Below are 15112 nucleotides of genomic sequence, written 5' to 3' on the forward strand. Positions count from 1 at the left end.
CCTGTGAGGACATACTGTATCTCTGCTCCCAGACAAGTCTTTGCAAAACAAGCCAGTCTGCTAATATGACTCAGACGTTGAGATGATGCATCTTAAAATATCTGGTAATAGGTTCCCCTGATGGGCATGGCATATATAGTAAAAACATATTCGACAGGGTGCTCATTATTTTAGTTCATGGAGTACATGACTGCGCTGGAGAAGAGACTTGAAATGGGAAGTGCATTTAGTGTAACCTAATAGTTTCAGTACAGCGTATCTGGAATATCACCTACCGTGGTGAGGGGGTAGGAGAGAACGGCCTTTCAGAGTTAAATAAACAGTGACAGGAGGAAGAGGAAAACAAACCACAGAATATCTCTCTCTGTGAAACCCAGACTCTCTCCCTGAGCCCTCAGCAGATCGACGTCTCTCCATCCTTTTCCGGTCCTCTTTCCCAAAAATGTGCCAAGACAAATATATAGGCTCAATAAGAACTACATCAGAGTCAGAAAAAAGACGACGGTAATACAGCATCCGTTTTGAAAAGCATAACAAGCTGCAGAGCGGCTCTAGCAGAATGAAAAGTTATCAGATAAGAGTGTTTCTGTGCACCTTTGGCTGTTTTTCTCTTACCATAGATTTGGTGAAAGGCCTGGCCAGTGTGAAGAGGAAAGTCATCAGCCACCAGCTCCTGTGGATGGAGGTGTACATCATGTTCCCAGGATGCAGTGCGTTGCAGGTGACACCATGAGGCGAAAGGCGGCGGTTGAGCTCATTGCTGAAGAGGATGTTACAGAGCTTGGCCCGGTTGTACGCCAGCATAGACCAGTAATCCTTCCTAGATGGAGACAGCAGGGCCAAGTCCACTTTGCCACACGAGTCTAACAGGTCTGTGAACCTGAAAGACAGTTCACATTAAGAGTAGTTAGAGTGTGAGTGGGTCTGTGTCGGCCTGTGTGTCGGCTTTCTGCCGGCAGATGTGGGGTGCTGGCTGCATACAAATCAAAGACGTGACATGATGTTCTTTAATTGCCTGCGACAGAGCTGTTAAACTCCAGATGTTTGACAAGGCCCCTTAAACATTACACTACTCGTTGTGTTATTGTGCAGTCACACAATAACATCACAATACACGGGCACGAAAGCTACACTCTGTGTGCTCGTGTGTGTGTGTGTGTGAGAGAGAGAGCAGAGAGATAGGCTCCAAACCAGTGGAACACATTCTACATATTAATCCAGTCATTAGAAAACAACCAATCAAAATGTCACCTGGTTTCCTTGTTGGGATTTTACAAGCTCGCTGCCTCTTGTTTACTGTCGCCTTCCGCAACATCCTTGCTTGGCTAAATTACAACATCTGCAGGCTTTTCATTTCATGTGCTGCAACTTCGTAACTACTTTAGCAAGTAGAGTAGAGGTTGATAAATCAATTGCCTGAGCACCTAATGCATTTCTTTCCTCAATTTTTTTCATGCTGGTGAAGCTGTGCCCAGTTTAAATTGAAAGAGATGTTGCAGTGATATTGCAATCAGTGCTGACATATGATCCAAACACACTAACATAGATAAAAATAATGATTTTGATTAACAAACATATACTCCATGTGTAAAACTAGAGCTGTAGTTTAGATCTATTGGAGGTAATTTCATTAGGGATATCATCTCCCCTTGTTTGACCAGATCTGATGCAGTTCTAGGGCAAAGTAAACCAGTATTGGGTGAATTCCACAGTAAGCCCCTGTGGTGGAAACTGATAAAGTGTCCAGCCATTACTCGTGTATCCATCTTTCCTATTCCTATCCCTTATAGGTCAATGCTTTACCAGCGGACAAGGGGCTTAGGGAATACAATATGCTGTCAGGTCAGGGGTCACACGCTGCTTGTGAGGGGAGGCTAAGTGAATAAACGGGAAATCAGCGGAAACTGAAAATAACACAAACAAAAAAGGCAGCGACTTCAGTAGATGTAATATAGGTCTGGAATGAGGTGGACAGAATGGAAGATGTAATACGAGATATTGTCTATTTTCGCTCCTTCTTCCCCTCCCTCTAGTCTGCGTTAGTGTGTAACTGACTCTCTCTGGTCCTGCTTTAGCCCTCTTTGAAGGGGTTAAGGCCACTGCTGATTGTAGAGGAGAGAAGGAAAGGTGAGTATATGTGTTGGGGAGGCAGAAAAGGAGAGAGAGGGAGCTGTACGGCAAAGAGTGAGGAGAATACCTGACCATCCTTGGCCTCCGCACTATATATAAATTGTACGCATTTTGTTCGATCCAATAGCACACTGACAGATTTTATGACACCAAAACTTGCCTGAATCCACTGTTTTTTACTGCGTAGGCAAGTCTTGTATCAATCAAAGGTTGTCAATACTCCTTTCATGACATGCATTCTTTCAATAAGCATTTCCGACTCTCTCTTCCTCTTATTTTTCTTGTAATAACAGCGTGACCCCAAGTGAATCTGAGTGTCAAACCATCCCCTCTGCTGCTCCTGTCCTCTCATGCATGGCACTCTGTATAACATAACTCACATGAAGGCCCCTGTAATAGCGCTGCGGTTTGATCTGCTAGAATAACTCTGCGTATGTTCCCCTCGTCTCAGGTCACTCTGCTGAGCTCCAATCAATCACGGCTTGGCCGTCTGACTGACTGAAGCCAGGATCAATGCTGCACACAGACACTGACTGACTCTGAAATACATGGCTCAGGGCCTGGGCTCACAGATCACTGCAAGACATCATGCTGGGTCTACTGTACGGCGGGAAAAACACAAGTCTGCGGAGCGAAGTTGCTCAACAAAAAGACAGACTTCCAGAACGATAGACGGCGGAGGGAGGGAAAAGAACGGAGAAAGGGGCTGAGTCAGGGGGTCAGACAGAAAGGAGCAGATACTTGATCAAAGCAAATTTTAGCTGATAAGTCCATCCATCATGTTGATGACACGTTTAATTCATAGTGACAGCAAGTGGAGGGAAATGATTTTCAGTGAGTGAGGCTGTCATGTTTCACAATACACATTAAGTCCTATCTGTCAATTTGTGCTGAAAACTAGCCACTGTAGCAGCCAGAACAGCATGACTGGAGCTGAAGGGCTGAAGAAAAGACAGGACAGTTCTGAGAGTGCATTGCTTAAACTATCCGGGTGACTTCGATATGTCTTAAATGCTGGCAACACGACAAGGTAGTGCTCACAGTCAACAAGGGCATGGTTTCCATTATTCCATTATCTGTGAGGAGTAGGTATACTGTATGGCTGCAGTGTTGGAGGATAGATAAGATCAAGTTGAGTGTTATCAAAAATATAACCTTTTATCGCATCATCTATTTACTGTTGACTACAGCGGATTAAATACGGAAGTAAATTATCAAGAAAACAAAGAAATTGATGGACTAGTTAACTGGAGATCAAATCAGATTGCTTTTTTTTTTAAATTTATGTAACCAACAATCATGATTATTTTGTATGTGTGTGTCAGTAAAAGTCAAAATATGTCCAAAAAAGGCATCCAAAATTATACTCTGTGATAATATAATGTCATGTGGTTTTCCTACATGTTCCACATATTATACAACAAAAGTGAGCACATCCCTAAGCAAAATCACAAAACACAGCTGCAGCAGCAATCAGAGGCTGCAGAAGGAGTTACAGTATCACTAATAAGAGCTGCAGTGACTGTCGTAGTAAAATTACGTCATGGTCTACCTCTGAAAACCTGACTGCTAAGTGCTTTAGACTTGGCACATGGGTTGTTAGTGGAAATTGGAGCTTCTGTGACTGCTCAGACGTTATGAGGGACATTCCATAATGTCAATCTCCATCGACAACAGCTCTTTGGCATCTCATTCTGTGGTCAAACGAGATCAAAAGGGAATTATTTTGGCTTTGAAGGAGTCCAGTATATCTGGCATGAACCTGGCTACAATCACCACAGTCCTGACCGTGAAGCACAGAGGTGGGAGTGTGATGATATGGGACATTCATTCAATTCAGCTTTATTTATATAGCGCCGATTACAATTCAAATCGTCTCAAGACGCTTTGCAGAGCCCATATGCCATTCATGTCTGCAAAAGGTGTTACATTTGTATATGGCACTATGAATAGCTGAGGATATACCAAAATACTGGCTGACGAGATGACTCTCAGCCTGCAGAAGTTTGGCAGAAGAGAATTCTTCCAACATGAGAATGATCTAAAGCACACTGCCAAAATCACACAAGAGAACATCACACAACACAAGTAAAAGTGTAAACTATAACCTGCCAAGTGTGTCACCTGAACTGAACAAAATAGTAGCAACACAACACCTACAGCAAAGAGCAGTGGAAAAACAGTCTCTAAAGAATGACCAAACATCTTTCATCCCTTCATGTTGAGGAGGAAACGTATTCTTTTGTTGCATTAAGGTCCTTCCCTCCTTGCGGATCTGTATTTCTAAAACAATAAATCTATACTCTACACATTGTTCAGATTATAAAGTAATACAATTATTCAGAAGTGATAGAATTTTAAATCATTGAAGATTTAAGTGATTGTGCACAGGGGTGTACTCACTTCTGTATAATTTGAAACATTCTGCTGTGCAGCTGTTTGTTTGGTTTTTTTATTATTATTATTTCTATTGTTTTTACCTCTAGTAGCCTTCCAGAGCAGTCATTTAATTATTAAGTTCTGTTTTTGTTTGTCTTATGCACTCACATCAATAACCAATGGCTTTTGCACTGTTCCACTGATTTACAGGTGACGGAAACACTCAGCAATATGCCAGTAAAGGCAAATTAAAGCGTATGTAAACAATGTAAGTTTCAAACTGTTTCTAAAATCCGCTTTGATAATGTTTTATAAGGAAGTAAATTCATTCATCAGGTTTATTAGACATCAAGGACACAGGCTGTGAGGTCTGTTGAGAAACACTGAATATTAACTTCAGTTTGTTTACAAGAAAACTTCACAGAACACATTTAAGTTTGCTAAATATATAGATACATTAACTGGAAAAACAAATATTTTTGTCATTACCCACTACTATTAAGAATTAATTTGGATAATAAGCCTTCTATCTCATAGAATGCACAGGCCATACTTATTACATATTAAAAGAGCCAAAAAATTTCAATAATTAACTCTATCTGCAGTAAAGCCTAATTTTACGAGTCCTCTCTTGAGACCAAATAGGTACACTAATAAAAAACTAGTCAACCTGCCTGCTTTATTGTCTTACCTGTGGGACTCGGAAGATACCACCACAACACGGGCGGGGGCCGAGCGACGCAGCACGTCCTGCAGGCACTGCACCAGCAGGAAGTGACCCAGATGGCAGATCTGGAAGGTGGACTCCAGGTTGTCCTCCGTCAGACTCCAGGGCTGAGTGCACACTGCTGCGTTACATATCAGAATGTGCAGGGGGCTATGGGAGCAAGAAAGCAGAAATTAGACATGTTTGAGCGATTTTGAAGCAAAAACAAAATCGACACAAAACACAAAAATGTGGATTTTTATAACATATTAGGCTGAAGAAGAGGCAATGACAGAAAAGGAGAAGGAATAAAAAACAAAGAGGATGCAATAGTGAAAAGTGAAAGCAGAGAGAGGAAACAGGGTGTCTTATTCCAGACTGTGGTGGACTTCAGAGGTTTGCAGAGACAGAGCATCAGTAATGCTGATATCACACAGAGGTTTCCAGTGTAACTCCCCACAGATGAACAGGTACTGTAGATACCAAATACAGCTGGCTGGAGTCCAAGAGTAACAACACATTGAAAAGCAATCTCAAAACGTTTCAACACACAAGGGTGGTGGAAGTAATGGGTGTTGATACAGGCTCTGTGTAACTACTCTGAGCAACCAAACCCACCAACACAACGACTGAGAAAGGCTGAGCAGAGGAGAGCAGATCAAAGGAAACGCACGCACAAATTATGGTATAAAAAGCAACGGACTTTATTCAGGGGCCAGTAAAGAAAAGCATATGCTTTAGCAGACACAGACATGCAAAGCATTTCCATTCTTGCAGACTTCGTGTGGCTGAGTGAGTAACACTCCCTGCTCGCGTGGCAGGGAAAGGAGATTGCTGGATTGGTCAGGGCAGGGAGAGATCCTTGTCGGTGACAGCGTCGCTCCAGCGAGCTCAAAACCACAGTAACACAGCCGAACAATCCAAACACACCCCACCAATTTTTAATTTCTTCCATTAGAATTAATTATGAGGCCGAAGGCAATTTGTGTACCCTGTGTTTAAGACTGCCTACTGGATTAATTAAAAACTGGATGCTGGAAAATTAATGTGTGAATTGTTATGCCTTGCTATAATGAGCCATCCCATGCTATTACATAGTAGTGTACTATACGATCACCTTCAGGCCTCTGAACACACAAGGTTCATTAAAGAGCACAAACCTAGGCACAAGTCAACTTAAAGAATGCCAACCTCAGCACATATTCAACAGAGCACACGCGAGCGGTGAGACATTTAAATTTTCACCCAAAATACAACAAGGTGAGGAAGTCTGGCTTAATGACTTGGAATAAAAACACATCTGTAAATAAATGACCTCAGTAACCTGCACTTAAATCTGATAAAACAAGATAGAAGAGTAAAAGTTGCTGTGATGTCAATTTTGGCTCAGAAATTGCTCGCAGCTTAAAAGAAAGCAAAACACATCGGTTGTTTTTGGCCCAGTGTTCCCCTGTCTAATAGAGTGTGAAGTACAGTAACGTTGTGCAACACGAGGCAAAGCTCTTGGCTCCGTCCCCAACGTACCGGCTCAGGGCTGCACAATAACACCACAGGCATGAACTCTTGACCTAACTTCTCAACCTTTTGCTGTAGCTGTTGTTTTAAACTAATCCTCATGTCAGCTACACCTCTTAAGATTTAAATGTTGTGACCTCTATGCTGCAAAGAAGGAGAAAAAAAAATCCCCAGTACATCACTCGCAGTATATCACAAATTTGCGATCAAGAACTCGTATAACCAACTTTTCTCTGGCCAGTAGAGCGATTTCCCCCACGCAGCTCCGATGGGCCTCTGGTGAGTCTGCTTGTAATGTAAAAGGCCTGTTAATTCAACTGCCCACCAGTTAGTCCCTCTCTCATAAGCGCCGGTCTAATGAATGTCTTTAATAGGCCTATTGCCGCGTACCACAGTCCCTCTCTCCACATTAAGACCTCACACAACACTGTGTGCACTGTGCAATCTCAGCGCTGGTCAAACGAGGGTGTTAACTACCAAACAGGGAGACATCAGTTTATATATTTACTTTAAATAACCCCCCTGGGTGTGACCTCTGACCTCTATGATAATGTGGGCCAGCAGGAAGAGATTGCCTGTGTGAGCTGGGTTCGGACTGCTGGTCGTTAACACTGCGCTTTATTGGCAACAGGGAAACCGACACTGGCAACACACGTACGGATATGTGAACAACACTCATCCTGACCCATATTTACACTCACGCAGCAGTGTGAAGTGTGACAATAACAATCAGACAGCGACCATAACGCAAAGGAATGACAGAACTGTGAGCTAACGTGACCCGGCTTGCATTTATTCTTACAAATTAACCATTAGATGTAATATGTTGAAAATTAGAGGAGAATAAATGCAGGGGGAAAAAAAAAATCACAGGTGAAAACAAATTGCACGTGTTAATTATGGACCGTTCAGTAGAAATTGTATTAGGGGCTTCTGTCAGCGCCGTCCTCCATCAATTACATCCCAATGAAATTGCACTGCATTCAACAATATCAATATCCAGGTAATTTCATTTCAAAGGACAGGCAATTAAAGCAGAATCGGGGTCAATGGAACACAAAGCAGCGTGAAAGCCACTGACTAAAGCACTTAAAAGCAGGGGAGTGAGAAACGAGAGAAGGAAAAGAAAAAGACTCTGATTACATTTCACCTGTCAATGACATGCTGCAGGAGCATTACTGTGCATGCGTGTGTGTGTTTACAAACCGGTTTGTGTGTGTATGCATCTGAATTGTCTGTACATGTATGTGCGCGATGTGTTTGTCGCTCCTGTGTGTGTTATGCCTGAAGACATACGTGCAGTAATAGAGTGGTGGTAGACTCAGACAGCTGCCCAGTGCCATTCACAGCTCAGAGCTCCCAGCCTCCACTCTGCTCTGTTCGCCTTCTGATGAGAATTAATGTACTCTGACGTCCCCTGGGAGTCCCCCACTCCCCCCCAACAGCACAGCTAATGAAGAAATACAACCTTGCCAAAATACTGAGGTGGAGAGAGAGCGACACAGACAGAGAGAGACTGAGAGACAACATGAGAGAGGGAGGAAGAAAGAGAAACTGAGGTAGAGAAACAATTTGTAAGATGCGACATGCAAACAAACAAAACTAGGAGACGATTGCCAGGGACAGTGGAGTTAACGGGAGGCCAAAATACTTCAGTGTGGGTGGGAGGGATATATGTAAGAGCTGGGAGGAAACCATAGGACACGGAGAGAGGGAAGCCACCGTGAGGTTTGGCTGTGACCCAAGACACGTGTCCTGGATGGCCATACCCTGCCCCAGGGCTGCTACGGGCGATGACTGCCCTGCCTCTCCCCAAGGGGCTCCCTTGACACCAGCATCGCCACGCACACAAACACACACTCCCCTGCCTGGAGACCTGCGGGTGGATGAGCAGTATGGATGACAGAATTCATGACCCCAAAATAGCAACCGTACGACCGACCACGGGACGCAAGACACATGCCGTAAAAGCTGACCACTACAAAATAAGTGCCATAAAGAGTGTTCGACCAATGTCAAGCAAATCAACACAAATACACACACTTACTCCTGGGGCTGTGTCCATATGGTATCCGTCGGTAACATTTTAGATGTCCTTTAAGTATGGCATAACAGTGGTGATGAATACAGTGATTGGCCTTAAATAAGAGGCACCGTTTAGTCCTTATTGTTGTCGTTTTCTTCATTCCAGTTGATTAAAAAAGGCTCGCAGACTGATGGCAACTTAACGGCTGCTCTGAACAGAGAGACAGCACCATGATTTGTAAGTTTGGCAAACTGACAGGACTGGAATTTGATTCAAAAACTGTTTGTAGACGTCTCTTTTGTTTAAAAGGCTGGTAGGAAACCGATTCAAAGGTTTAATTTCAATCCATGTACTTAAAAACAAGTATTTAGCGCCCTGCAAGACACAGGCTAAGTCTGATTTTAACCTAAACACACGAGTCCCACATTACACAGAGCAGTGTTCCATGTGTAGAGCATCTGTACAAGTAATATCAGGTCACGTTACTTTGATTTATTGCAAGGTTTAGTGTCCAAAGGTCAACTAAAATTAACTGTGACCCCCTCAAACACAGCACTGACAGGAACATTTTAATGCATCATACTTAAATCTTGTTGCTTCTCTGCTTTTTTAGGCACTGCATTTTTTGTGCCATTTTGTCTTTTCTGAGCAATATCTGGCACAAGAACTTCCTTCGGGATTAATAAAGTTTTTATCTTATCTTATATTATAAATGGCACCTATTCCACAAGAAACAAAAGTAGAAGTGATGTGCAGTTTTGTAATTAATAAGAAAGAAAATATATAGGATGAGAAAGCCAGTTAGTAAAATTATTCGTGGGGTTTATACTCACAGTTTCTTGGCCTTGAATGACTCAGAAAACTCCCTGACACTGCGGAGAGAAGCCAGGTTGCACATCATGGCTTCCACTCTTGCTTTGTGCTGTTGAGACAGAAAACATAAAGGAATGATTGTAATAGCCAGCAGGAACAGCAAAGCAAAAGGTTAATTATACTTTTTCCAGGTTGTATTTTATTATAATTGGCATCATCTTCAATGAAAACAAATATCACAAAGTCCAAGTTCAGTGGTTAAAAAACTTTTTTTTTAAATGCAATGATTACTTGTGTGTGAATCACACACATAACATCTACTGCATGAGTGTGACTTCCTTAAAGAGGGATTCCTTTTTTATTGCAGCTCTCGAGTTTATTCTTTTTTATTCACCATGTTTTCTTGTCCTGAGTTTTTCCCTCTGGACTCTGCTTGACCCTTACTTTCATTAAAATCGTGCAAAAAGAATGCTGCTTCTGGTTGCAGTCATGCTTAAAGACTTTGAAATGAACTCCATAGGTTGTGACTGTGTGTTATCAGTGTGTGTTTGTGTGTGTGGCTCATCTTACACCATATGTTGGGAGACAGGGTAAGGATAGGAGAGGAGCAGGGAAAGATAAATGACTTAAGAAGTGAATGCATAGCTGCATTTACACACTGCAGAAGACAGGCTAAATATTCATCATCCTCTCCATCCCGCTGTAGCATTGTGCTGCGGGGCAAAGGCCTCTGCAAAGATGCACGCAGGCCTGAAGGAGCATATCTCTTTATTAACCGCATACAACCATGTTTGTCAAGTGTCAGAGTCTCTCCATGTCTTCCCGTCCTTCCTCTCTCCTTTCTCGCTTTTCTCTTTATCGGGCCCTCAGCAGACAAGCTACGTTCAATCCACCTACAACTTATGAGCTCGCATGGGACCTCGGCATATGTTAGCACTAGCGCATGCAGCATGAACTGAGGCGGAGCATGCAGAACCCAGAGACCGGAGCATCCCTCATGCTTTGGTCTCTGGGTTCAGCAGCACCAGGTATTCCTGAGAGCTACCATCCTGCCCACCATCCCGGTGGAACACTGTCAGCTCGCATTACACCCCGGAAGAGCGTTCGACTCTTCATCCGCCGCCGCCGCCGCCGCCGCCGCCGCCACCGCTGCTCCCCTGTCAGCCTTTTCCACTGATTTGATCTCCTGTCTGTGAGCGTCATGTGGGAGCGTCTCTCCTCTGCAGAGCTAAGTATACATGACACTCACAGCAAGGACGCTCCATGGAGCAGTGAGCACAGAGAAAACAAGAAAGGGTTAAGAGCACCTTCTGATGGAAATGTGATTCTTCAGGCATTTTACAGACACCTTAACTGCCCCAGGGCGTATTTATACATGCATACACAAGCACACGCACACCCACACACGCACACAACAAATTCAATGTTGTGACTCAAGGGTAAAACCACGCTATCGCACCATTATCTATGCCTGAATTATTCTCTTGATGCCACTCTATACCATTATATAGATGCCATTACAGAGCATTAAAGGGCTGATTATGGCTATTATAGATATGATTATAGGGTACCTGCTTATATGATCTGCACACAGCAGTAATCACAGGTGAGAGGAGACAACTGTCTAATGTAATGACTTGTATGTGCAATAAGCATTTACACTGCTTGCCACTTTTACACAGCACACATACACAGAAACACGAGAAGAAGTGATCAATTAGAAGAAAATATATATTAAAAATGAAAAAAATATTCATATTCATACAGGTGTAACAGGAAAATGTGTGATATAATGAGAAACTGTCCTGCTGTGGGATATTTGTGTGTAAAAAACTCTCTTTAGTTGCTTGTTTTACTGTGAGAAAAAGAGGCATTGCTTTCGAACAAGGTCAAAGCAGGCAGCGGTGTGATAATTAACAGGTCACTATAAGGCCTCCTCAACAGGATAGCTCTCTATGAACGTATGGCCAGCAGAGAAGATGAGAGCAGGTGTCAGCTTGACGAACACATATCCCCTTCTCTGGAGACACGGAGGAAAAGGGAAGGAGAGATGGAGTAATGGGAGACCAGAGGGAGGATGGAGGGGGGCTGAAGGGGGGCCACTGGAGCAAATCCAGCAGGGAGAAGGTGAGCAGCCTGCTTGCCCGCCCGCCTACCCTCCCCCTGCAGATTGAAGTCTTGCGAAGAAAATAAAGTTTATTGCCTGGAAAGAGGGGGAAAAAGCATGTAAAAAGCATTAAAGCGATGGAGGTGAACAATTAGACAGATGGCCAGGTTTTGGAAGGAGAAGAAGGAAAAAAAGGTAGAAAAAGACAGGGAGAACGCACAGACGCAATCGTTCAGGGTTTTTATGAGGACCCTGACAACTCCTGGTCTCTTCAAGGGCGAAGGAAAAGTGAGAGGCAGCGAAGCCTCTCTGGTTAACTCTGGAGCAATCGCTGAGTATGCAACACCACAGAGCTCGGCTCGAGGTGACGGAGCTTACCGCCCCCAGCTACACACAAACTATCGCTCCATCTAAAAGCAAAAAAAGGATGATTGTGAATGAAACACATGTAAATAACGGTTTGAAAACTAGAAATTGCATCAAAAAACGTCTGTTCTCGTGATCCAGAAAGGAAACGCATGTTCAGAGCAGAAATCAGCAAGGTCACCGCAAAGATAGCGTGGGCATCGGATGCCTCAGACTTCAACTCCTGCAGCCACCTCTCACCGTCCACCTTCAGCCTAAGAGTGGCCTGCAGCACAACAATGACCTCCATGACTTTCGCCAGAATCGAAGGAGGGAACCAAGATTCAGGGCGGAGTGAAAAAGTGAACCTTTGCCTGCACGAGTGACGGAAGTTGGCCACTGCAGAGGTTCTCCTCCTTGGTGTTCTCCATGCGGATTGGTGAATGACATGTGACATGTCACTGCTGTGGAAAAGGATGAAGAAGGAGCAGAGGATAGAGGGGGAAGCGCTCTAATACAATTATAACTGGGGCCATCCAATCCAATAAAATGAAGAAGTATTAGAGCAGGGGAGACCCATCCTGTTCAATAAGAGACTGGACCACTCTACTAACTCTTAAAGCACACACATGTAGGCGCACTCACACACGTGCACACAGGTACACACACTTCGCTGACCCCTTTAATAGCACAGCAGCCACCCCTAATGGACGCAAGCAAGTGGAACCGCCAAATAATACACTGTCTTAATGCACTAGGCTCAATCTCATCCCCCTCTCCCCTTATCCTTCTCAGCCTTCACTCTCATACTTTAACCCCTGTTTCCATCTTCCCTCACCTTGTGCTGCTCGCCACCTCAGCGCCCCGTATAGATCACCAATGCAGGGGCAACACTTAAGGAATCAAAAGTACCCTCATATATACAAAACACTTAGCCTGCAGACCTCGGTTAACACCTCAGCCATGGAGAAGAATGGTGAACGAGGGAGAGGGGCACGGCAGAGTATACTAACACTTCTTGTAAATATGAGAGTCCTAATATCAATATAAAGTGGAAGCAATGTTACATGGATGGATCCTAACCAGCAGGTGCGGAGGTAAGGTGTTGTAATAGCGATGAAAGTGAATGAGCAGGGAAGACACCATGTGAAAAGGGCACCTTATAAAAGCAATTAGAGAAATGACTTTGAGCCCCTCTTCTTGCTCTGTAGATTAGAACAGGCCTCGGAGGGAGGAACACCGAGGAACTCAGATCTCTATGACCTTGTCCGCAACACAGCATACTAAATTGGTCATCAGCTTTTAAGACTCATATCACAGATATATATTTTTAGCAAAAAGAAAAAGAGAAAAGGAAGGAGGGGTGGGAAACTGTGGAATGTGCAGGTCGTATATCATCCTGTCATAATTATGACGTTTGTTCATAAATACCAACCAATCTCCTCTCCACCTGGCTAAGTCACATGCGCTTGTGCTTATGCACGCGGCGTACACCAACAAAAGAAATATGGACACACACCACGTGCGGCGGACGCACATGCACAGCGCAAATAAAGAAACAGACACATCTGGCTGGATGCCCTCGTGCAGGTCTGAGAGCTGACCTCCACGCACAGACAAAGAGACCCAACGCACGCTCGGCCCAACATACATCCGAGCGCCCCGCACACAAATGAGCGCACACGTTCGGCGCTTTACAAACACAAACGCGTGCAAACAAACAAACGCACGCGCATGCACACATCCACTTACTCAGTGACATGCACACACACTGCAATTAATAGGGAGGCAGGTCTCTGGTGAGGAAGAGAAAGTGCCTGTTCAGCACATACAGGCAGAATATGCAATTTCCTCCAGTTAAGTCTGTATTAAATTGATTTCTTCTTTCTCTGACACGGACTGGGTTTTTCCCCCCTAATGAAAGCTGGATAATCTACAGGTTTTCCCTTTCCTGAAATCAAGTTACAAATCAAGCAATTGCAGGGGCAGATATGGGAAAGGTGAAGGAAGGACATGGGACGATTTTCCAGATGAGAAACATAGAACGAGTCACGAACGTGCTGATTCTCTTAACGTGGACACCTGAGAGACAGACACACACACACACACACACACACACACATGCAGGGAGTAAAAGGCCTGGCCTCGGTTAAGTACTTGCTGACATTTCCGTTCAGCGACATATAAGGGCAGGGCATGTTAGTAAACACGGCATTAATAACTGTAATTAATGAAACACATTAATTAGTAAGCACTTCAATCAGTTAATCACTCATTCATAGCTGACAAGGAGTCACACAGAGGCTGCAGAGACACACTAAGAAATACAAAGAGTATGAAAGGGCCTAAAATAGAAGCATAAAAAAGAAAAAATACAACAAAACATAAATATTCCATTCTAATTCTTCTATTAAAAATTGACAAAGCAACTATTAGCAGCAATATGGATATTAAATACACAGAAAGTATTCATTTAAAAAAAAAAGTCAGCTTTGGATAATTAGATTTTATACTATAGGATTATTAACACTGATGCAATAATATGTAAGCAGATTTTTTAATGTCATAGCTGGTGGAGGTGAAGCAAATTTACTTTATATGCTCCCATGTAATTTAATTTAATGTATAGCGAAGCATGATATTTTATGTGCTCATTAGAAGTTTTCAAGATTTTAATTTGCTATGTAACTGTTAACTTTAACTATCAAATAAATTTAGTGAAGTAAAGAGTGCAATTTTCCCCTGTAATGCAGAGAAGTGGAAGTACACAAGAGCTTCTGTACAGCGTGTAGAATGAACTATATATAAAATGTATGAGAGGAATCGAGCAAATAATATCACAATACTGACAAAATTTGATGGGATGAAATGAAACATTCACAATAAGAATAGAATTGAAAAGAAATATGTAATTATTGGGATTTTTGGCACTGTCATTTTGTCCTTTTTTACACTGCAATCCATATCATTGCTAAATTTGAACTAAACTGCATAAATCTCAAACTGTAAAAACAATGCGACCGACAACAATTTAAGCAGAGGTGATATTTTTCAAATGTTTCTGCAAGATGCAAGTAGATTTGGTATTGTA

The 15112-nt window shown here is 43.1% G+C and overlaps 1 protein-coding gene across 1 annotated transcript in view; it reads right to left on the bottom strand.

Annotated features, from left to right (window-relative positions):
* The window catches only part of wwox (WW domain containing oxidoreductase), a 142738-nt gene that overhangs the window by 96667 nt on the left and 30959 nt on the right, over nucleotides 1–15112 (bottom strand). Inside the window, exons 6-8 of the mRNA XM_022201935.2 lie at nucleotides 9590–9678; nucleotides 5201–5386; nucleotides 616–880 (exon numbers count right to left, since the gene is read on the bottom strand). Of these exons, the coding sequence (XP_022057627.2) occupies nucleotides 616–880; nucleotides 5201–5386; nucleotides 9590–9678 (540 nt within the window). The remainder of the gene's footprint in view (nucleotides 1–615; nucleotides 881–5200; nucleotides 5387–9589; nucleotides 9679–15112) is intronic.

The sequence above is a fragment of the Acanthochromis polyacanthus genome, chromosome 8, assembly GCF_021347895.1.
Source record: "Acanthochromis polyacanthus isolate Apoly-LR-REF ecotype Palm Island chromosome 8, KAUST_Apoly_ChrSc, whole genome shotgun sequence".
In the NCBI taxonomy this organism is placed as follows: Eukaryota; Metazoa; Chordata; class Actinopteri; family Pomacentridae; genus Acanthochromis; species Acanthochromis polyacanthus.